General features: G+C 41.1%; 1 protein-coding gene across 5 annotated transcripts in view; it reads left to right on the top strand.

Annotated features, from left to right (window-relative positions):
* The window catches only part of GAB2 (GRB2 associated binding protein 2), a 181,463-nt gene that overhangs the window by 105,830 nt on the left and 50,535 nt on the right, over positions 1-25,098 (top strand). For all 5 annotated transcript variants that reach the window (XM_055581424.1, XM_055581423.1, XM_055581422.1 and 2 more), the window contains one exon: positions 20,353-20,653. In XM_055581424.1, coding sequence (XP_055437399.1) covers positions 20,353-20,653 — 301 coding nt within the window. The remainder of the gene's footprint in view (positions 1-20,352; positions 20,654-25,098) is intronic.

Raw genomic sequence — 25,098 nt, 5'->3', positions numbered from 1 at the left:
TTTAAAGCAAAGAGCTTTTTGAAAATGTATTATTTTTTTAATGTTCCTGACTAGTAAGTTCATTTTATTGACATCAGCCAGTACCCTCAGTTAGATTCTAATTAATTAACTATAATTCTCACTTAACAGGGTTCTCCTGGTTTGTTGGCAGTTTTTGGCTTTACCCTCATCAGAAAGAGGGAAGTTGAAAGGACACGCCCATTTCCAGGAGTTACACAAAACCCTCTTCCAAGAAATGCCTTGACCCTTCTACAACTTTAGCCACAAGGCATGTGAGATTTGGTATCTGGAAAGATGGTTTGAGGCTCTGAGAAGTCCTTAGTCATCAAAGTTCTGTTATCTTGGGTAGAATACCTAAGGCAAAGCAGACAATTCTAGAGTTTCAGAAATATTTTCAACTGTCAAGGCTGAAACTAAGGGAGTTCTAGTTAATACTTGGTTTGAGGGAAGAACATATCCCTCTGTTCCAAGAATCTGAATAATCTGAATAATCTGAATAAATGAGGTGTTACCATGTCAGATTTTCTTGGTTAAAAATGTATAAGGCTCTCCAGGTGGGAAGAGACCTTAGTCCCTTTCTGTTTACTGATCTACTGCTTGAATCTCCCTCCCTCCCTCTAGTCTGGCTCAGGGGATAGCGAGTGAATCTTGCCCACCAGCTCTTTTTCTCAATTGTTTTATTGGAACATAGCCACTCTTGTTTGCTTGCAAATTGTCTATGACTTCTTCCATGCCCCTATAGATCTGAGTAGTTGTAAGAGAATGTCTGATCTGTGAGGCTTAAAATACTTACTCTCTGCTCTTTACAGAGAAAGTTTGCTAGCTCTGCTCTAGGCTAAATCCTCTTTAGTATCTCTGATGCTGAGTAGTTCTTCAGTTTCCAAAGGACCTGCTTTGGACCACTCTTTTAGAAAGTTCTTATTTACAGTGTAAAAAACATCTACTTTTCTGTGGCATGCCCCTGCTGACCCTAGTTGAGCTTTAGTATGTGGGATCACCCAGAACACATCAAATTGTTCTGCTGTGCATCAGCTCCTTGTAGCTCAGAAGACAACAGTCATGATTCTGGTCAGAACCTTGCTAAATCCTGGTACCATTGTATTTCAAGGCCCTTTACACCACCGAAACTGATCATAGTGCTCCCATGCAATCTGGCCAGTGTGAAGCTAAATTGGGATCCCTCTAACTATTCAAGGTGCCAAGTTCAATAGGAAGAAGTAATGGCTGCATTCTACATGGTTGGAGGGAGACCTTGGGATCTAATCTGAAGAACAGAGACAGCTTCATGTGGGATATGAATTCTCCACTTAAAGCCAGAATGATGCAACTTCTGGGCCATGTGTACCCACGGTGCACGTCTGTGGTCTGGGTGGTTGTGAAACAGTTTTGTTTGTTTTTACTGAATTTGGGCACAAAAGGAAAACAGTCACTTCTATTTCAACAGAGATGGTGGTGGTGTTCTCTAAATCACTGATGCAAATGGAAGGTTCTTTCTTGAGGGTGGACCCTGGTGCCATGTACTTCTTTAAGCCCTGTCATTGAGTAAAGTGACTTGCGTTGTCTTCTGTGTTCTTGTCCCCCTACCATCGTCTCTCACTATTGCAGGCTATTGCAACAACTTCTTAGTTTTCCTGCCTCTTGTTTTTCCTTTCTTCTGTTGGTCTTCCTCATTCTGTCAGTTAAGGGTACAGCAGTAGTAATCATTTCTCTGCTGATCTGTTCACTTCAGTGACCCCCCCCCTTATCAATAAAGGAAAGATTAAAAATTCATAGGATGCGCCAATTAAAAACTAAATTTTAAAAAATCTGTAGGATGGTGTTGACTTTTCCAGGACAACCAAACTCTTCCTTTCCTCCTTATTTTCCACATTCAGAGAAGACTATTCCATGTTCTCTGAACCTGTCTTATATTTTCCCATACCCAGGTCTTGGTCATACTATGTGCTCTATAAGAACTGACCTTTTCTCCTTCCTTCCCAAAACCATATATCAAACCCTACCTTCTTCAGTTCATATTCATTCATGTTCATTTCTCTCTCTCTCCCTTTCCTGCCCATTCCTAAAGGTTTGGTTCTCTGCTTCAGTGGTCCAATATCGTATTGTATTTCCTTTTATGTTGCTTATAAAAATCTGCTTTTTGTTTTAGGGATATGTGATCATGTCTTACCTCCCTGCATTGTTGTAAACATTGAAAGTTACTTGAAAGGAATGTTTGGGTCTTGCCTCCTTTCTTTATCCCTCAAAGCATTTAGGAGAATTTGTGCTTGTTTTAGTGAATATAACTATTGACTTGTCAGGAACAGTTAAGTAGCAAGAAGAGTTGAATTGGAAGTAGATGATTTTGAATCCAACAGACTGGAAGAATCCTGATACTTCTAACTAAAATTCAGAGGAGTTGCTGTTGTGTGGTATGGGGCCAGACAAAGGACAAAATAACGCCTTTTACTGGTGAAAAAATAAGTAGGAAACCTGGGAATCATTCATAGTGTTAAGTCTTTTGCCAGTTACATGATCTCAGAATGTCCTTGGGCTGCTTTCAATTCAATAACTATGTTCTTCACGTGTGTCATGCAGTTTGGTCCTAGCTGCCTTCACACTTAATAACCATATTTAATTCTCAAGTCAATATTATTAGTTTTGTTATTTCCCCTTTTATATATTTGGTTATTAAGGCTTAGGAGATGTTAAGTTTGTCCAACATTGTAGAGCAAGAGTCTTTTACCCTAATTTGAGTCTTTTATCCAAATTTGAGTCTTTTACCCTAATCTGAGTCTTTATCCCTAATTGCAAGCTTTGCTTTGCTTATCACAGTCTGAATCATCTATCTTATTCTCTACTTACCTCAGTGTCTCATTCTCATTGCTCTCCTTATTTCTCTGCACTTGGTGCCCCTTGGTTGAGTTTTTGTTGATCTGAATTAATAGTGTTTCTTCTACCTGACAGGGTTATGCCAGGAATTAGCCATAAAGTGAAATAAGTCAAATTGGCTAAGTTGAAAGAAGCCAATCACAAAAGGACAAATATTATGTCATTCCAAATGTATGAGTAGTTAGATTCAAAGATATAGAACGTCTAATAGTGGTTTTCAGGGATTGGGTGTGGGGAGGAATGGGAAGTTAATGTTTCATGGATAGAGAATTTCAGTTGTGAAGATGAAAAAGTTCTGGAGATGGATAATATCAATGACACTATAACAGTGTATATATACTTAATGCCACAGAACTATACATTTAAATGGTAAAATTTATGTTATGTTTTACCACGCTGAAAATCTTTTTGAAATTTTAGCTTTAAAAAAAAAAAGAACTAAGCCATAGGACTTAGCCATTGTTATGCAAGTGATAGGGAGTCATTAGATTTTTGGATAGGGGAGTGGAAATGATGTGATTGGAGTTTTTCTCTGATTGGAAGATTAAACTGGAGTCATTTATAAGCATTAAATTAGAATAACTGGTTAGGAAGCTATGAAAATAGTTCAGACTATAGATAGCAAGCACTTGAAATAAGGAATGCAGAAAGGCAGGCATGATCTGGGCTATTATGAATGATGTTGCAGTGAACATACTTTTGTATGTCTGAATGAATATATGTACACAGTTATTTGAGGTAGGCATCTGGGAGTAGATCCAAGGCCCTGGGGTGTGTGTTTCGCTAGAGTAAACACTGCCATAGTTTTCCAAAGTGGTTATACCAACTCACATTCCTGCTAACAGGGCGTGAGAGTTTCTCCACAGTCTTCACCATACTTCTACTATCAGTCTTTTTCATTATAAACATTCTGGTGCATTTTTTGATTGGGTCGTTTATTTTTCTGGAATTGAGCTGCAGGAGTTGCTTGTATATTTTTGAGATTAGTTCTTTGTCAGTTGCTTCATTTGCTATTATTTTCTCCCATTCTGAAGGCTGTCTTTTCACCTTGCTTATAGTTTCCTTTGTTGTGCAGAAGCTTTTAAGTTTAATTAGGTCCCATTTGTTTATTTTTGCTTTTATTTCCAGTATTCTGGGAGGTGGGTCATAGAGGATCCTGCTGTGATTTGTGTTGGAGAGTGTTTTGCCTATGTTCTCCTCTAAGAGTTTTATAGTTTCTGGTCTTACGTTTAGATCTTTAATCCATTTGGGAGGGATTGGGGGCAGGAGGAGAAGGAGACGACAGAGGATGAGATGGCTGGATGGCATCACTGACTTGATGGACATGAGTCTCAGTGAACTCCGGGAGTTGGTGATAGACAGGGAGGCCTGGTGTGCTGCGATTCATGGGGTCGCAAAGAGTCGGACACAACTGAGCTACTGATCTGATCTGATTTGATGGTGTTAGAAAATGTTCTAGTTTCATTCTTTTACAAGTGGTTGACCAGTTTTCCCAGCACCACTTGTTAAAGAGATTGTCTTTTCTCCATTGTATATTCTTGCCTCCTTTGTCAAAGATAAGGTGTCCATAGGTGCGTGGATTTATCTCTGGGCTTTCTATTTTGTTCCATTGATCTATATTTCTGTCTTTGTGCCAGTACCATACTGTCTTGATGACTATGGCTTTGTAGTAGGGCCTGAAGTCAGGCAGGTTGATTCCTCCAGTTCCATTCTTCTTTCTCAATATTGCTTTGGCTATTCGAGGTTTTTTGTGTTTCCATACAAATGTGAAATTATTTGTTCTAGTTCTGTGAAAAATACTGTTGGTAGCTTGATAGGGATTGCATTGAATCTATAGATTGCTTTGGGTAGTATACTCATTTTCACTATATTGATTCTTCTGATCCATGAACATGGTATATTTCTCCATCTATTAGTGTCCTCTTTGATTTCTTTCACCAGTGTTTTATAGTTTTCTATATATAGGTCTTTAGTTTCTTTAGGTAGATATATTCCTAAGTATTTTATTCTTTTTGTTGCAATGGTCAATGGAATTGTTTCCTTAATTTCTCTTTCTATTTTCTCATTATTAGTGTATAAGAATGCAAGGGGTTTCTGTGTGTTAATTTTATATCCTACAACTTTACTATATTCATTGATTAGCTCTAGTAATTTTCTGGCAGAGTCTTTAGGGTTTTCTATGTAGAGGATCCTGTCATCTGCAAACAGTGAGAGTTTTACTTCTTCTTTTCCAGTTTGGATTCATTTTATTTCTTTTTCTGCTCTGATTGCTGTGGCCAAAACGTCCAAAACTATGTTGAATAATAGTGGTGAAAGTGGGCACCCTTGTCTTGTTCCTGACTTTAGGGGAAATGCTTTCAATTTTTCACCATTGAGGATAATGTTTGCTGTGGGTTTGTCATATATAGTTTTTAATATGTTGAGGTATGTTCCTTCTATTCCTACTTTCTGGAGATTTTTTTTATCATAAATGGATGTTGAATTTTGTCAAAGGCTTTCTATGCATCTATTGAGATAATCATATGGCTTTTATTTTTCAATTTGTTAATGTGGTGGATGGGCCAAAGAACTAAACAGACATTTCTCCAAAGAAGACATACAGATAGAAACACATGAAAAGATGCTCAACATCACTCATTATCAGAGAAATGCAAATCAAAACCACAATGAGGTACCATTTCATGCCAGTCAGAATGGCTGCTATCCAAAAGTCTACAAGCTGGAGAGGATGTGGAGAAAAGGGAACCCTCTTACACTGTTGGTGAGAATGCAAACTAGTACAGCCACTATGGAGAACAGTGTGGAGATTCCTTAAAAAAACTGGAAACAAAACTGCCTTATGACCCAGCAATCCCACTGCTGGGCATACACACTGAGGAAACCAGAATTGAAAGAGATACGTGTACCCCAGTGTTCATCACAGCACTGTTTATAATAGCCAGGACATGGAAGCAACCTAGATGTCCATCAGCAGATGAATGGATAAGAAAGCTGTGGTACGTATACATAATGGAGTATTACTCAGCCATTTAAAAAAATACATTTGCATCAGTTCTAATGAGGTGGATGAAACTGGAGCCTATTATACAGAGTGAAGTAAGCCAGAAAGAAAAACACCAATACAGTATACTAACACATATGTATGGAATTTAGAAAGATGGTAACGATAACCTTGCATGCAACAGAGACCTAGATGTATAGAACAGTCTTTTGGACTCTGTGGGAGAGGGAGAGGGTGGGATGATTTGGGGGAATGGCATTGAAGCATGTATAATATCATATAAGAAACGAATCACCAGTCCAGGTTTGATACAGGATGCTTGGGGCTGGTGCACTGGGATGACCCGGAGGGATGGTACAGGGAGAGAGGTAGGAGGGGGGTTCAGGATGGGGAACACATGTACGCCTGTGGTGGATTCATGTTGATGTGTGGCAGAACCAATACAATATTGTAAAGTAATTAGCCTCCAATTAAAATAAATAAATTTTTCTAAAAATTTAAAAATAAACATTCTGGTGATTTCGTTAGTGTTATTGATTTACAGTTTCCAATGAGTAAAGAAGTTGAGATCCTTTTATGTCTATTGCTACTTGAATATCTTCTTTTGTATAGTGTCTGTTCAAACTTGTATAGTGTCTGCTCATTTTTCTGTTGAGTGGTCTTATTCCTTATGTATTCATACATACACTTTTTTAGATGTGTTCTGAATATGAGACATATGTATTACAAATATATCCTCCCACTCTCTTGGCAGTACCTTTTGATGATCAGAAATTAATGTTGTATAATTGCTCGCTTTTTCTCTTGTCTTAGTACATTTTGAGTATTCAAGAAATCATTACCTACCCCAAAGTCATGAACATATTTTCCTTTGTTTTCTTCTAAATACTTTATTATTTCATCTTTCACATTTGGGTTTTCAATGATCTGAGATTAATTTTCATGTATGGCATGACGTAAGGATAAAGAATCTTTTCCCACCGTTATCAAATTGACCTAGTTCCACTTATTGAAAAAACAGGTTTGGATTTGTTTTGTTTTTTTCCACAGCACTGCAGTATCATCTTTTTCTTAAATCTAGAGGTGATGTATGTATGGGTCTCCTTCTAGATTCTTCTGTTCCTTTAGCCTATTAATCCATCTTTTAGGCTCTGCTTTTAGTCTTCTAAATAGACAGGGCTTTCCTCCTAGTGGATACCTTTCAGTTCAGTTCAGTTCAATCGCTCAGTCGTGTCCAACTCTTTGTGACCCCATGAATTGCAGCACGCCAGGCCTCCCTGTCCATCACCAACTCCCGGAGTTCACTCAGACTCACATCCATCGAGTCAGTGATGCCATCCAGCCATCTCATCCTCTGTCATCCCCTTCTCCTCCTGCCCCCAATCCCTCCCAGCATCAGAGTCTTTTCCAGTGAGTCAACTCTTCGCATGAGGTGGCCAAAGTACTGGAGTTTCAGGTTATACCCAAATGGCCCTACTACTACTAAGTCGCTTCAGTCGTGTCCGACTCTATGCGACCCCATAGACGGGAGCCCACCAGGCTCCCCCGTCCCTGGGATTCTCCAGGCAAGAACACTGGAGTGGGTTGCCATTTCCTTCTCCAATGCATGAAAGTGAAAAGTGAAAGGAAGTCTCTCAGTCGTGTCCGACTCTTCACAACCCCATGGACTGCAGCCTACCAGGCTCCTCCGTCCATGGGATTCTCCAGGCAAGAGTACTGGAGTGGAGTGCCATTGCCTTCTCCCAAATGGCCCTAGCAATGAAAATTAAAATGTGCTTGTGCTCATGACACATGCTCACACATGTCCAACTCTTTGCGACTCCATGACCTGTGCCTGCCAGGCTCCTCTGTCCATGGAATTTTCCAGGCAAGAATACTGGAATGGGTTGCCATTTCCTCCTCCAGGGGATCTTCCCAACATAGGGATCAATCCCGCATCTCCTGCTACTCCTGCATTGGTAGGCAGATTCTTTGCCACTGAGCCACCTGGGAAGCCCAAAGTAAAATGTGTGATTTATTGCAGGATAACAAATTACCTTAAAGCTTACTGGCTTAAAGGAGAAATAAATATTTATTATTTAATGTGAATTCTGTGAATTGGCAATTTAGGAGCAGTTCAGTTTGGTGGACTTGGCTCAGGGTCTCTCATGAAATTGCAGGCAAAAAGTACCTGTAGTTGCCGTGATCTTAACTAGGACTGACAGATATGATTCTAAGAACAGCTCTGTTTCATAGCTGGCAGGAGGCCTTAGTTCCTCACCATGTGCATTCCTCCTTTGTACTGCTTGAGTGTCCTTACAACATGGCAGCTGATCCAAAGGAGAGCAAGACAGAAGCTACAGTGTCTTTCATGCCTTACCCTTGGAAGTCACACACTTTCATTTAAGCAGTATCCTATTATTCATCCGCATTCAGTAGGAAAGAGGACTACATAAGGCTGCACTTGGAAATGAGATTCATTCGGGGCTGTCTTGGAACCTGGCTACTACACAGAAAAATGGGAGAAGCTGGCTGGTACCTTATTTAATATGTTTCCCCAAGGCAGAGAATCATGTATGCCATTGCAGCAAGGATTTTCTAGATCTGGCAGATAGTTCAGTAAGTTTAGAAATGCTGATAACTGTTAGTTCACTCCATTTTGTGTCCTCCTGCTCAGGACCCTGAATGCTATAAGTCATATTTTCATGTGATTCCTGAAGAGCCCTCTCTGTCCTTGAGTGGGAAAGGTTGAGGACAACTAGGTCTGGTTATAATCATCCACCAAGTATGAACAACCTTTCTCTCCACGATCTTTACTTCTCTTCTATGAACATTCAAATTCTCTTGTGGATGTTTTTTAAATTAAAGTCTCAATTATGAGGTAATTTTAGATTCACGCATAGTTGTAAAAATAATAGCCCAAGTAACCTGTACCACTTTCTACCCACTGGTAACATTTTCCAAAACTGTGCTACAGTATGACAACAAAGATGTTGGTATTGTTACAGTCAAGATCCAGAACATTTCCATCACCAGAAGAATCTTTCATACTGCCCTCTTATAGCCACATGTTAACTTGCTTCAGTCGTGTCCAACTCTTTGCAGCCCTGTAGACTATAGCCCACCAGGCTCCTCTGTCCATGGGATTCTCCAGGCAAGAATACTGGAGTGGGTTGCCATTTCCTCCTCCAGGGGATCTTCCCAACCCAGGGATTAAACCCACGGCTTCTGCGCTTCCTGCATTGCAGGCAGATTCTTTACCTCTGAACCACCAAGGATACCACAGCCAATTCTTTTTTCCTTAAAAAAAATATTGGAGTATAATTGCTTTACAATATTTTGCTAGTTTCTGCTGTACAACAAAGCGAATCAGCTATATGTATACATAGATCCCCTCCCTCTGGAACCTTGCTCTTACCCACCCCCACCCCACCCACCTAAGTCATCACAGAGCGCTGAGCTGAGCTCCCTGTGCTGTACAGCGGTTCCCACCAGCTATTTATACGTGATGGTAGCCTCACCCACTTCTATCCCATTCCAACCCTCTCCTTAACCACTGACAGTCACTATTCTGCTGTGCTGTGCTTAGTCGCTCAGTCATGTCCAACTCTTTGCGACCCCATGGACTGTAGCCTGCCAGGCCCCTGTGTCCATGGGGACTCCAGGCAAGAATACTAGAGTGGGTTGCCATGCCCTCCTCCAGGGGATCTTCCCAATCCAGGGATCGAACCCAGGTCTTCTGCATTGCAGGCAGATTCTTTACCATCTGAGCCGCCAGGGAAGCCCAAGAATACTGGAGTGGGTAACCTATCCCTTCTCCAGAGGATCTTCCCAACTCAGAAATCAAACCAGGGTCTCCTACATTGTAGGCGGATTCTTTACCAACTGAGCTACCAGGGAAGCCCCACTAATCTGCTGTCCATTCCTAAATTCTCTCATTTCAAGAATGCTCTATAAGTGGAATGACACATTATGTAACCTTCTGGGATTGGTTCTAACAAAATTCAGCATAATTCTGTGGAAGTTCATTCAGGATTTTGCATGTGTCAATGCTTTGTCCTTTTTTACTGCTGAGTAGTATTCTATGGCAAGGAAGTATGACAGTTTATTTACCACTTACCACTTACCCACTGAAAGAAGTCTAGATTGTTCCAGTTTTGAGTTATTATAATAAAACTTACATGAGCATTCATGTGAAAGTTTTTATATAAATATGAATCTTCATTTCTCTGGGATAAATGCCCAGGAATACAATTGCTGGGTCATATAGCAGTTGCATGTTTTTTTTTTTTTAAGAAATTGCCAACATCTCTCCACAGAAGACATACAGATGACCAAAAAGCACATGAAAAGATGTTCAACATCACTAATTATTAGAAAAATGCAAATCAAAGCTATTAATACAATGAGGTATCACCTCACACCAATAAGAATGGCCATCATCAAAAAATATATATATACAAATAGTAAATGCTGGAGAAGGTGTGGAGAAAAGGGAACCCTCCTACACTATTGGTGGGAGTGTAAGTTGATACAACCACTATGGAAAACAGTATTACAGTTCCTTAAAAAACTAAAAATAAAACTGCCGTATGACCCAGCAGTCTGACTACTGGGCATATAGCCAGAGAAAACCATGTTTCAGAAAGATACATGCACGTCAGTGTTCATTTTAGCGCTGTTTATAATGGCCAGGACATGGAAACAACCTTCATGGCCATCAGCTGATGAATGAATAAAGATGTGACACCTGTTAATATAGACAATGGAATATTACTAAGCCATAAAAAAGTAATGCCATTTGCAGCAACATGAATGGACCTAGAGATTGTCACACTGAGCAAAGTAAGACACAGAAAGACAAATATCTCATGATATCGCTTATATGTGGAATCTAAAAAAGGGTGGAAATGAACTTATTTACAGAATAGAAGTTGAGGCACTGATGTAGAAAGCAAACTTATGGTTACCAGGGAATGGAGAAGACGATAAACAGAGAGATTGGATTAACATATACACACCACTATATATAAAACAGATAACTAATAAGCACCTGCTCTATAGCACAGGGAACTACTACTCAATACTCTGTAATGACCTATGTGGGAAAAGAACATTTAAAAAAAAAAAGTGGGTATATCTATATATATATGATTGGTTCACTTTGCTGTATACCTGAAACTAGCACAACATTGCAAAGCAACTATACTCCAATTTAAAAAAAAATGTTGTGTTTTTTTTTTAAATGCCAAACTTGTTTTCCAGAGTGGCTATATCCTTTTAGATTCTACCAGCAATGTTTGAGTGACACATTTTCTCTGCCTTATTGCCAGCATTTTGTGTTGTTACAAGTTTTTAAAATTTTAACCATTGTTACATTTGTGATAATATCTTTTTGTGGTTTTGTGTTTCCTGAATTGCTAATGATGCTGAACTTTCCATGTGCCTAATTGCCATCTGTATATGCTCTTCAGTGAAATGTCTCTTCATGTTTCATGTTCTGCCTATGTCCTGCTGCTGCTGCTGCTGCTAAGTCGCTTCAGTCGTGTCCGACTCTGTGCAGCCCCATAGATGGCAGCCTACCAGGCTCCCCCGTCCCTGGGATTCTCCAGGCAAGAACACTGGAGTGGGTTGCCATTTCCTTCTCCAATGCATGAAAGTGAAAAGTGAAAGGGAAGTCGCTCAGTCGTGTCCGACGCCCAGTGACCCCATGGACCGCAGCCTTCCAGGCTCCTCCATCCATGGGATTTTCCAGGCAAGAGTACTGGAGTGGGATGCCATTGCCTTCTCCAGCCTATGTCCTACTTGGACTATTTCCCTTTTTAAACTGTTGGGTGTTGAGAATTCTTTATGTATTCTCCATACTCGCCTTTGTCAAATATGTGGTTGGCAAATATTTTCTCCCACTCTATAGCTTATTTTTTTAGCCTCTTCTTTTGCAGAGCAAAAGTTTTGAATTTCAGTGAAATCTTAATTTATAAACTTCTCCTTTTATGGACTGTGCTTTTGGTGTCTGGTCTAAGAACTCTTTGCTTAGCACTAGATCCAATGATTACCTCCAATTTTTTTTCTAAATGTTTTATAACTTTATATTTGAGTTCATGATTCATTTTGAGTTCATGTTTGTATAAGGTGTGAGACTTAGATTGAGATTCACTTTTTTTCCCCGTTGCTTCAGCATCATTTATTGAAAAGGCTATCCTCCACTGAATTGCTTTTTCACCTTTGTCAGAAATCAGTTGAACATATTTGTGTGGGCTTCCCTGGGGGCTCAGCTGGTAAAGACTCCGCCTGCAATGAGGGAGACCTGGGTTCGATCCCTGGGTTGGGAAGATCCCCTGGCGAAGGAAAAGGCCACCCACTCCAGTATTCTGGCCTGGAGAATTCCATGAACCGTATAGTCCATGGGGTCGCAAAGAGTCGGACACAACTGAGCAGCTTTCACTCTCTCTGGGTTTCCTGTTCTATTCCGTTGTTGTGTGTGTGTGTGTGTGTGTGTGTGTGCGTGTGCACACGTGCCAGTATGACGTGGTCTTGATTTCTGTAGCTATGCTGTAATTATTGAAATCTAGTGGACTTGTTTCTCCCCTTTTATCTACTATTTCAAAGTTGCTTGAACTATTGTACTTTCTCTGCCTTTCCCTGTACATTTTAGAATACTTCTGCCTACATCCATAAAAACTCATGCTGGGATTTTGATTAAAGTTGTGTTAAATCTGGACATCAGTTTGGGGAGCCGTACTGTGTCGTGTCTTTCAACCCATGAACGTGGTGTGCCTCTCCATGTAGGTTTTTTAAACTTTCTTTTATCAACATTGTATAGTTTTCAGCATACATGTATTGAACATGTTTTGTTAGATTCATGCCTCTTTCGTGTTTTTTAAATGATTATATAAATGAATGGCATTGTATTTTCATTTTCTACGCCCGTGTGTTTATTTGATAGACTATAGGAGCAAATCAATTTTTTTTTTTTTTTGCAAATCAATTTTTGTATGTTCATCTTGTCATGCATACCTTGAAGATATTACAAATTAGATTCCAGACCACCACAATAAAGCAAATATTGCAGTCATCTGAAGTTTTTGGTTTCCTGGTGCATATAAAAGTTATTTTTAAAAATATGGCTAAAAAATGCTGTCACCTGAGCTTCGTCAGATCACTGATCACAGATCACTATGACAAATGTAATGAGGAAAAAGTTTGAAATATTGCAAGAATTACCAAAATGTGAGCCAGACGCACAAATTGAGGAGATGCTGTTTGAAAAGTGGTACCAACAGGTTTGTTTGACACAGGGTTGCCACAGACCTTCGATTCATATAACATGCAACACCCACAAACCATAATAAAGCAGTGTTCAACACAGTGAGGTTCGCCTGTATTTTGTGACCTTGCCAGACTTGCTTACTTGTCCTAGTTTTTTTTTCCTGAATTCTTTGGGATTTTTTTATGTGGACAATCATGCCATCCAAATAGGAACAATTTTTTTTCTTCCTTTTCAATCTGTATGCCTTTTTAAAAATTGAAATCTAGTTAATGTACAATATTATATAATTTACAGGTGTACAGCATAATGGTTCACGATTTTTAAAGGTTATGTTCCACTTACAGCTAAAAATATTGGCTACACTCCATTGTGTTGTGCAACATATCCTTGTAGCTTGTTTATTTTATACGTAATAGTTTGTACCTCTTAATCCCCTACTGCGATCTTACCCTCTTCCCTCTCCCACTGGTGACCACCAGTTTGTTCTCTGTGTCTGTGAGTCTGTCTCCTTTTTGTTATATTCACTAGTTTGTTTTATTTTCTAGATTCCACATGCAAGTGATACCATGTGGTGTTTTGTCCTTCCCTGTCTGCTTTATTTCATTTGGCATTCGGTTCAGTTCAGTTCAGTTCAATTCAGTCGCTCAGTCGTGTCCAAGTCTTTGCGACCCCATGAATCGCAGCACACCAGGCCTCCCTGTCCATCACCAACTCCTGGAACCTACCCAGACTCATGTGCATCTAGTCGGTGATGCCATCCAGCCATCTCATCCTCTGTCGTCCCTTTCTCCTCCTGCGCCAATCCCTCCCAGCATCAGGGTCTTTTCCAATGAGTCAGCTCTTCTCATGAGGTGGCCAAAGTACTGGAGTTTCAGCCTCAGCATCAGTCCTTACAATGAACACCCAGGACCGATCTCCTTTAGGATGGACTGGTTGGATCTCCTTGCAGTCCAAAGGACTCTCAAGAGTCTTCTCCAACACCACAGTTCAAAAGCATCAGTTCTTCGGTGCTCAGCTGTCTTCACAGTCCAACTCTCACATCCATACATGACCACTGGAAAAACCATAGCCTTGACTAGACAGAGCTTTGTTGGCAAAGCAATGTCTCTGCTTTTCAATATGCTATCTAGGTTGGTCATAACTTTGCTTCCAAGGAGGAAGCGTCTTTTAATTTCATGGCTGCAGTCACCATCTGCAGTGATTTTGGAGCCCCCCAAAATAAAGTCTGACACTGTTTCCATTGTTTCCCCATCTATTTCCCATGAAGTGATGGGACCGGATGCCATGATCTTAGTTTTCTGAATGTTGAGCTTTAAGCCAACTTTTTCACTCTCCTCTTTGACATTCATCAAGAGGCTTTTTTAGTTCCTCTTCACTTTCTGCCACAATACCCTCTAAATGCAGCAATCTGTATGCCTTTGTCCTCCTTTGAGAAGTTTGTAAAGTCTCCTCTGTTCATGGAATTTTTCGGGCAAGAATACTAGAATGGGTTGCCATTTCCTACTTCAGGGGATCATTCTGACCCAGGGACCAAACCCACATTCTTGTGTCTCCTGCATTGACAGGCAGATTCTTTACCACTGCACCACCTGGGAAGGCCCTGAAGCATATGAAGCACTAAATAAATATTTGTTGCGTGGATGGATGGATAGATGAATGGCAGGAAGGAAACATAAACATACCTGAGGCAAGGAGATAAGAGCAGTTCAAGTTAGTGATGTTTAGCAAACACCTACCACGGAGATTCAGAGAGGAGTAGGAGGAGATTTTATTCATTGTCTACTTGGGAAGAAATAACAAATACTAAAATATCTGTAATATGTTGTAAAAAAAAAAAAAAAAGTGACATGCCATGAGAAGTTCATAAAAAGTGTTATGAAGGTTCAGGGGAAGTAGAAGTCCATTGCAGCTGAGGCATTGGAGAAGTTGTCTTTTGAGCTAGACTCTTTGGAGTTGCTTATATTTGCTTCTGAATTATGTGGTTTCCAAAAAAAAAAAAAAACAAAACAACACGAAAGTTGGAGCAGAGGGTGTTGTGGCAGAAGAGGGATGTGAATCTGGGACCAGACTAGATGGCTTTGCCTGCTCTGTCATAAATTTATCAGCATTTCGTACGCAGCCGTTGATCAGCCTCCACTACTTCTTGCAAGCAGAACCTGACAGGCTCCGATGTTATCTGTACAGACACCTTTTTCTTGCTTATGACGGTGTCTGTGTGTGTTTACGTTCGCACCTGCACCCCAGTGATTTGGAGAAGTTCTTTCTACAGAGCCAGGCCCTAAAGGAGGACACATCAACTGAAGCACACACTTTAGTACCTCTAAAAACTTCACCATGCTATCCACACACTTGCATTATATACATGCACCTGAGGCTTGCACACACACAAGCGCACACAGAGTTTTGTACACAGTGGCCTGAGCAAGATTTTAGGCAACTGTAGTTGAAGGTACTTACATTTATTTTCCTCGGCTCTATCCTATTCCTTTATCTTCACTTCCACGGAAGGCTTATTGGGCACCAGTTATATCCCCTGACCTTCTAGATTCTGTCAGGAGTTCATGTAAGAAGAAGATTCAGTCTACGGCCATACCACCCTGAACGTGCCTGATCTCGTCTGATCGCAAAAGCGAAGCAGGGTTGGGCCTGCTTAATACTTGGATGGGAGAGAATGATTCAGTAATTAATCCAGTACCTATTTACTGATAACCACCTATGTGCCAGGCTCAACTGTAAACACGGAGAATGTAGCGTGGGATAAAAAGAGCCAATACCACCCTCGTGAAGTTTCCGTTCTAGGAGCTGGGTAGAATCAGCAGCCCTACGGTGTTTTAGGTGGTGTGGATGCTGGTGAGATCAGCATAGCAGAGTAAGGCGGGGAGAGTGTGACGATTGGGCGGCGAGAAAAACCGTCTGTCCAGTAATGTGACATTTAAATAGTGACGTGATGGAGTACATAAGCAATGCGAATATCTGGGGAAGGAGTATTCCAGGCAGAGGGAGCAGCCAGAGCAGAGACCCTGAGGCAGGAGTGTGCGGCCAGCGTGGCTCAAGCAGAATGGGCACGGCAGAGAGGGGCAGGGCTGAGGTGAGGGTTGTGGGTGAGGGGGTGTCGCCCGGGGCTCACTGGCCACTGTGGGGACTTCGGCTTTTGCTCTGAGTGAAGTGGAAAGCCAGAGGACACTTAGTGTAGAGAAGTGCTGTGCTCTGATTGACGCCAGCTACTATGTCGGGAACAGATTGCCGGATGAAAGCATAGAAGCACGAAGGCGGCCGAACGGTGGACTCGACCAAGTGGGTAACAGTGGAGGTGTGGAGAAGTGACCGGGTTGTAAATGTATTTTGAAACTGTTTGGACCAACAGGATTTGCTGTTGGGTTTAGGAGTTGATGAGTGACATCAAGATTTTTGGCCTGAGCAGCTGGAAGGTTGGAGCTGCTCGTAACTGAGATGGGAAACGTTGAAGGAAGAACAGACTTGGAGGATAGGAAGAGCTCAGTTTAAAGGAAGTTTGTGATGCCAGGGCTTCCCTGATGGCACAGTGGTTAAGAATCTGCCTTCCAAAGCAGGGGGCACGGGTTCGAGCCCTGGTTGGTAGCTACGATCCCATATGCCATGGAGCAGCCAAGCCTGAGCGGTGTTGCCACTGAGCCCTCGCACACAACTAGAGAGTCCATGTGTCTTGATGAAAGATGCCATGTAACATAACAAAGCTTCCTCATACCCCAGCTAAGACCCGATGCAGCCAGATAAATAAAGTGTATTTTTAAAGAAAGATTTGAACAGATGGCTAACAAACACATGAAAAGATGTTCAACATCACTCATTATCAGAGACATGCAAATCAAAACCACAATGAGGTACCATTTCACACCAGTCAGAATGGCTGCTATCCGAAAGTCTACAAGCAATAAATGCTGGAGAGGGTGTGGAGAAAAGGGAACCCTCTTACACTGTTGGTGGGAATGCAAACTAGTACAGCCACTATGGAAAATAGTGTGGAGATTGCTTAAAAAACTGGAAATAGAACTGCCATATGACCCAACAATCCCACTGCTGGGCATACACACTGAGGAAACCAGAGTTGAAAGAGACATGTGTACCCCAATGTTCATCACAGCACTGTTTATAATAGCCAGGACATGGAAGCAACCTAGATGTCCATCAGCAGATGAATGGATAAGAAAGCTGTAGTACAATACACAATGGGGTATTACTCTGCCATTAAAAAGAATACATTTGAATCAGTTCTAATGAGGTGAATGAAACTGGAGCCTATTATACAGAGTGAAGTAAGCCAGAAAGAAAAACACCAATACAGTATACTAATGCATATGTGTGGAATTTAGAAAGATGGTAACCATAACCCTGTATGCGAGACAGCAAAAGAGACATAGATATATAGAACAGTCTTTTGGACTCTATGGGAGAGGGAGGCGGGGGATGATTTGGGAGAATGGCACTGAAACATGTATAATATCATATAAGAAACAAATTGCCAGTCCAGGTTCAATGCAGGATACAGGAAGCTTGGGGCTGCTGCACTGGGATGACCCAGAGGGATGGTACAGGGAGGGAGGTGGGAGGGGGATTCAGGATTGGAAACACGTGTACACCCGTGCAGATTCATGTTGATGTATGGCAAAACCAATACAATATTGTAAAGTAATTAGCCTCTAATTAAAATAAATTTAAATTAAAAAAAATAATAAAAAAAGATTTGAGATGCCTGTTAGTGAGGAGCAGGTATGAGACTCTAGAGTTCTATAGATGGGTTTGGGCTGGAGCTATAAATTTGCGAATTACAGCAGTTTGATGACTTTTAAAGCTGTGAAATTAAATTGAATAACCTAAGAAGTGGATATAGAAAGAGAAGAGTCTAAGAACTGAGCATGGGGGCATTCCAGCCTTTAGAAGTCAGGGAGATGAGGAGGAACCAGAACTGGAAACTGGAAAAGAGAAGCTGGGAGATAGGAAGATTGAGAGTGAGCACTGAAGCCAAAAGAGGAAAGTGCTTCAAAGAGAATGGAATAGTAAACTGTTCTCACATGTTGCTGAGAGATCAAGTAAAATCCAAACGTTGCTTTGAGTGTTGAAGTCTTTAAGACCTCTATTGAAGGAGGTGGGGGTTGGGGGCAGTCTGCTTGTATTGCTTCCAAGAAAAGAATGGGAGGAGAGGAGACAACGATTAACACTGTAGAAATCTCTGAGGTTTTTTTGTAAAGAGGAGCAGAAAACTGGGCCATAGTTGGAAGTGAATGTGAGATCAAGTCAAACTTTTTTTTTTTTTTTCCTAAGATGGGACAAGTTGGTGTCCTGGTGGGAATGATCCTAGGAGGGAAGGAAGATGCAGTGAGTGCCAAGATACAGTGGTGTCCCCATGTAGTGAGAGGGGGTGATGCTCTAGTGGAAGAAAGTGGGCCTTAGACTGGGTGGACCATCCCTGCTGCACAGTAATAAACTACTTTGCTATAATGCAGGCAGATTGGTAAATACGGTAATGGAACATGTGTAGATTCTCTTCTGCTTGCTTCTATATTCTCATACCAAAGAGTGGAGGTGCTACAGGTTTGAAGAGGGCAAGGTTCAGAAGACTGCCAAAGAGCAACGGAAAATCACGGACAGATCAATGTAGTCAGACTGCCGCAGCGTGAGGGCTCACTTGAGCTTAAAGTGAGAGCAGCCAACGTGGCTGTGTGATTTTCTCCAGCTCTGCTGAATGGGAACAGGCAGAGTAGGTTAAGCATTAGACTTAGTCAGGGGTTATGGTTTCCCAGATAAAGAGAGGAAGAGAAGCAAGAGAATGATTATAATGATGGATCACAGGAACAAGGCAGGTAGAAGGAAGTGAGGATGGAGATAGAAGGTGAGAGTGCAAGGTGCCAGGATTAATGGAGTGAAGTCCCAGTGAGGTCTAAAGAACCGTGATGACAGTCAGATCCTTGGCATTGGAGGCGCTTCAGGGTTACATCACAGTGCTTTGTGTGCAGTATAAACCCTATAAGGTAGGTAGGACAGTTGGTGGTGATGTTCTATTCTATAGATAAAGCAGTGGTTCTCATTCTAGATAAAGCAAGCTCCAAAGAGATAAATAACTTTATGTGAAAAGCACACAGCTAGTCCGTGGTGAAGCATAGACTCCACCCGAGGCTCTGTTTTATTTGTGATATCTTTTTACCACTTCGTGTGATGTCTGCTCACAGATTACTCAGTCTCACTGAAGACATGGAATGTTGACAACCACATAAGGAAATGTGTAACTGAGTGAAATTCTATAATATGGCATGACATAAGGAGTTTATTCATTCAGTAATATATATTGAGTGCTTATTAGGTACAGGGCTGTATTATAAATACTAGGGATATAGTATTATCCACTATATATAGTGAATGACATGGGGGAAATTCTGAAGTTATGTGCTTCAGGGAAGTTTTAGAAGGGTTTCTGTGTGATTCTTCCAAGGCATCATGATTGGGTAAAAAGCACCAGGTACTGAAAGCTTGGAAGCTTTCTTCTCCGCTACCTGCTGTTTGTGACGTTGTTGCTTCCGCTCACTCTGTCTTAGTGGGGGACCCTGTCCATAAACTGAGATGTTACGGCTTTGCAAGTTCCACCCTGACTATAAGTCCTGTGAGTTTGAGGCTGTATTCTAGCTTGATGGAATAATTGTGTAAAGTCTTTTAGCCCTCATCTGACTTCTTGAAATGACATATCTCATTTCATAGTGATAAGACCCTGTTTCAGTAGTGAAATGCTGCATTAACGTGTGTACTAAAGTCATCTGCTGTTTCTTAAACTCTGCTGCTGCTGCTGCTGCTAAGTCGCTTCAGTCGTATCCAACTCTATGTGACCCCATAGACGGCAGCCCACCAGGCTCCCCGTCCCTGGGATTCTCCAGGCAAGAACACTGGAGTGGGTTGCCATTTCCTTCTCCAATGCATGAAAGTGAAAAGTGAAAGTGAAGTCACTCAGTCGTGTCCGACTCCCAGCGACACCATGGACTGTAGTCTTCCAGGCCCTTCCGTCCATGGGATTTTCCAGGCAAGAGTACTGGAGTGGGTTGCTGTTGCCTTCTCCGTCTTAAACTCTGGGGAAACACAAAAAGGAGATAGAGGCCACGCTCGGCCGGCAGGTGCAACAGTCCCCACCCTTAGCCTGGTGATATCTGAGGACTTGTGAAAAGCTTTGAAGTAACTCATGACTTTCCCCCTCCTCTCACTCCTTCCTGTTCAGGCCTGGAAGAAGCGCTGGTTTATCCTGCGGAGCGGCCGGATGAGCGGTGACCCCGACGTCCTGGAATACTACAAGAACGATCACTCCAAGAAGCCCCTGCGCAGCATCAACCTGAACTTCTGCGAGCAGGTGGACGCGGGCCTGACCTTCAACAAGAAGGAGCTGCAGGACAGTTTCGTGTTCGACATCAAGACCAGCGAGCGCACCTTCTACCTGGTGGCCGAGACGGAGGAGGACATGAATAAGTGGGTCCAGAGCATCTGCCAGATCTGCGGCTTCAACCAGGCAGAAGAGAGCACAGGTACGAGACGCTTCTCAGCAGGGACCAGGCGCCTCCTGGCAATGGCTGGGCCCCTGGGGCCCAGGGGACGGCCTTCAGACTCCTTGAACAGCAGAGCGGGCTTTAGCTAAAGGCTGTCCTCTGAGGTGGGGGAGAAGTAGGCAGAGGGTAAGAGTGTGAAGGGCTTGGCCACAGTGGAGGGCCTCCTAGCCCTGAGTCTGCTCACGAGGAAAGCAGGTATGTTGGGGTTATAATGAAGCTCGAAGTACTTGATGGCATTTCTTCAGGTACCTCCGTGCCACCCCGTTTCTCAGGTCTGCCCTTTCCCCCCTCAGCTCTCTAGCTGTCTGTGCCTGGTTAACCTGTCACCCACACACGGGCAGCTTGCACCTTGCTCTCTTCTTTGATCCATCCTCTGTCCACTCCTGTCCTCTGTTTCAGAACAACCTGCACAGTTACACTTGCCACTTTTCTGGTAAGGGGAGGTGTGGGATTCTTTGTGGGTACTGTTGATGTACAATCCACTGTTCTTTATGTTTCCCTGGGAATGGACACACGAGAAGGGGGAAATTCTGACTTGTGTTCAGATTTTGTTAGCCTTCACAGAAAGAGTAGCTCAACATTTTAAAGTGAGGCTTCAGTTGCAGAAATGCTCTTTGACATTTGTTTGGGCTTATCCCCAACTCCAGGATGATTGAGGAGTAGGGTTCTTTTTGTGTGTGTGGCTGATGGAAAGCCTAAGTTAGTAGTTTCCTAAACCTGGTTACATATCAGAATTAAAGAGGAACATTTTTTAAATGTTGATGCTAAGGATACATATCAAATCAGTTAGCTAAGAATGTCAGGGGTGGGACCTAGGCATCCGTCTTTTAAAGGCTTCACACTGAGTGGCAAGGATCTGGGGCTCAGCATCCATTTTCTGTAAATAATTGAAGGCTGCATACAATCTCTGATTCCTATACCTGCTTTCTAAACTTTTTAGAACCCTTTAAAAACATAAAAACTGTTTCTAGCACATCAACAACATCAGCCTCATCTGGGAACCTATTAGAAATGAAGATTCTTAAGCCCCACCCCAGACTCAGTGAATCAGAAACTCTGGAGGTGTTTTAACCAGCCTGCCAAGTGATCTGATGCATGGTTAAGTTTGAGAACCACTGATTTAGACTGTTACTATCAGAGTGGGATTTATGGATGAGCAGCATCAACCTCTCCTGGGAACTTGTTAGGAAGACAGAAAACTTCTGCTCAGACTTACAGGATCAGAATCTGCATATTTTTTTAAGTTTCTTATTCTGAAATAATGTTGAACTTAAAGAAGAGGTGCAGAAATTGTACAGCAAGTTCCCATGTATCTTTCATCCAGCTTTCCCTATCATTAACATCTTTCTTAACCAGAGTATAGTTGTCAAAATGTTGATTGGTACAGTGCAGTTAGTTGCAGTGTATTGGGATTTCACTTGTTTTTCACCATCATCTTTATTCTGTTCAGGATTTAGTCCAGGATAGCATATTAGATTCGGTGGTTCTGCCTCTAGGGCCTCCAATCTGGGATGCCAGTTTCTCAGCCTCTCTTGTTTTTCTTTGACCTTGACACTTTTAAGGCATACTGGCTAGATATTTTGTAGAATCTCCCTCAGTTTGAATTTGTATGATGTTTTTTCATGATTAGATTGAGGTTGGGGGAGACTACCACAGTGGTAATTTGCCTTTCTCTGCACGTTGTATCAGGAGACACATGGTATCAATATGCCTTATTACTGGTCATGTTACCTTCATCACTTGGTTAAGATGGTATCTGACACCTTCTTCTGCTGTAAAGCTGCTATCTGTGCTTTCATAATTAATAAGTATTTTGCAGGAAGTACTTTAATGATGTGCAAATACCCCATTTCTGCTTAAACTTTTGCCCACTAATTTTAGCATTGATCAGCTGATCATGTTTGCAACCATTATTACTGTGGTATGCTAAGGAAATTTTGTATCTCCCTCTGAATTGTATTAAGATACCTAGGTGATTTGTAGGCACATTAAAATTTGAGAAGCTCTGGTCTGGATTATTTGTTCACAAACCTGGTGGGTCATCAGAATCACCCTAAAAACTTTCCTCTTTTAATTTATGGGTACTGATTCAGTAGGTCTGACTTAGGGCTGCAAAACAGTTTTGAGAAACTCCTCCTACAGAATGGGAGGAATTATTTCCAAATCATATCTGATAAGGGTCTAGTATCTAGAATATAAAAAGAACTATTACATCTCAGTAACAACAACAACAAAATAACCTCATTTAAAAGTAGGTAAAGGATCTGAATAGACATTATTCCAGGGAAGATACACAAATAACCAGTAAGCCCATGAGAAGATGCAAAGATGTTGGACATCCTTACTCATTAGGGAGATGTGAAACAAAGCCACAATGAGATAATACTTCACACCTGCTAGGATGACTGTAATCAAAATATGGACAGTGACCAGTGTTGGCAAGGATGTGAAGAAACATACTTTGCTCATGCATCCCACCTCATATGTTGCTGGTAGGAATGTAAAATGGTACAAATGAACCTGTTTACAAAATGGAAATTGATTCACAGATATAGAAAACAAGCATATGGTTACCGTGGAGGAAAGGAGGGTAATAAATTTGGAGACTGAGATTGACATCTACCCACTATTGTATATAAAAGATAATAAGAACCTACGGTATAGCGCAGGGAACTCTGTTCAGGACTCTGCAGTGACCTATATGGGTTTGGAGTCTAGAAGAGAGTGGATTTGTGTATTATGGATAGTTGATTCACTGTACAGCAGAAAACATTATAAAACAAATATACACGAATTTTAAAAATTGTGTGTATATATATATAATGTGTTACATATATACACACATATATGGTCACATTTTCATTATCCATTCATTCCTCAGTGGACCTTTGGTTGTTTTCATGTCACTCCTACTGTAAATGATGCTGAAATGAACGTGAGGGGGCAGATAACTCTTCCAGACAGTCATTTCAGTTCCTTCAGTGATATACCCAGAACCGGAACTATTGGGTTGTATGGTTATACTTTTAATTTTTTGAGTAAAGCCTCCATACTGTTTTGCATAGTGGCTGTACCAATTTATATTCCCACCTCCAGTCCACAAGGGTTCCCTTTTCCCCATATCTCTGCTCACACTTACCGCAATCTTTTTGATACTAGCCATTTAACAGGTGTGAGATGGTATCTCGTTGTGGTTTTGACTTTATTTGCATTTCTGTACCTGTTGACTATTCAGATATCTTCTTTGGAAAAAGGTCTATTCAGGTTTGCTGTCAAATGATATGAGTTCCTTGTGTATTTTGGGTATTAACGCCTTATCAGATATGAGGTTTGCAAGTATTTCTCTCCCATTCCTGAGGCTGCTTTTTCATTTTGTTGATTGTTTCTTTCACCGCAGAGCTTTGTAGTTTAATGTAGTCCCTCTTGTTTATTTTTGCCTTTTCTACTTGTGCTTTTGGTGTCACATCAAAAAAAAAAAAAATCATTGCCAAGACCAATGTCAAAGAACTTTTCTTCTGTGTTTTCTATTAGAATGTTTATAGTTTCAGCTCTTACATTTAAGTCTAATGCATTTCAAGTTAATTTTTGTGCATAATGTGAGATTGGGTTTTAATTTTTTTTTGCATGTAAATATCTGGTTTTCCCAATACCATTTACTGAAGAGACTCTTCTCCTTTGAGTATTCTTGGCTCCTTTATGAAATATTGACCATATACTGGGGCTTTTTATTCTGTTCCACTTGTCTGTGTGTCTGTTTTTTTATTAATATGCCAGTACCATGCTGTTTTGATTACTATAGCTTTATAATATACTTTGACATCTGGAAGTGTGACCCCTCCAGTTTTGTTCTTTCTCCACATTGCTTTGTCTATCTGGGGTGATTTGTGGTTCCATATGAATTTTGGAATTGTTTTTTTCTATTTTTGTAAAAAAAAAATGTCATTGGAATCTTGATGAGGATTGCACTGAATCTGTAAATGGTTTTGGGTGGTATAGACATTTTAACAATGCAGATTCTTAAAATCCATGAGCACAAGTTATCTTTACATTTATTTGTGTTGAAGTTCTTAATTTTTGAGCAAAGGGCTTTTGCCACTTGGCACTGGGCTCTGCAAATTATGTAACTGATTGTGCCTGGACTAGATGTCCTTCCCTAGGACTTCTGTGATCTTCCTTGAGGAAGGATTATGAAGCCCCATTTTACTCTTAAATCCTTTGGTATAATTTTTGCTTCCTGGGTGGAATTTTTGGTTCCACCTGACCAAATCTTTGTTATTATAGCTTTTATGGATTTTGTTTTTCATTTTATTTTTGATGGAGGAATAAAATGCTTATGCAAAAAAAAAAAAAAAGGGAAGAAAATAAGGAAGAGGTTTTTAAAAAGCAGGAGAAAAAATCCAGAGACCCTCTAGTCTCAAAGCTTT

The sequence above is a fragment of the Bubalus kerabau genome, chromosome 5 (genome assembly GCF_029407905.1).
Source record: "Bubalus kerabau isolate K-KA32 ecotype Philippines breed swamp buffalo chromosome 5, PCC_UOA_SB_1v2, whole genome shotgun sequence".
In the NCBI taxonomy this organism is placed as follows: domain Eukaryota; kingdom Metazoa; phylum Chordata; class Mammalia; order Artiodactyla; family Bovidae; genus Bubalus; species Bubalus kerabau.
The sequence above is the reverse complement of the archived record's forward strand: the minus strand, read 5'-3'. Positions and strand labels throughout refer to the sequence as shown.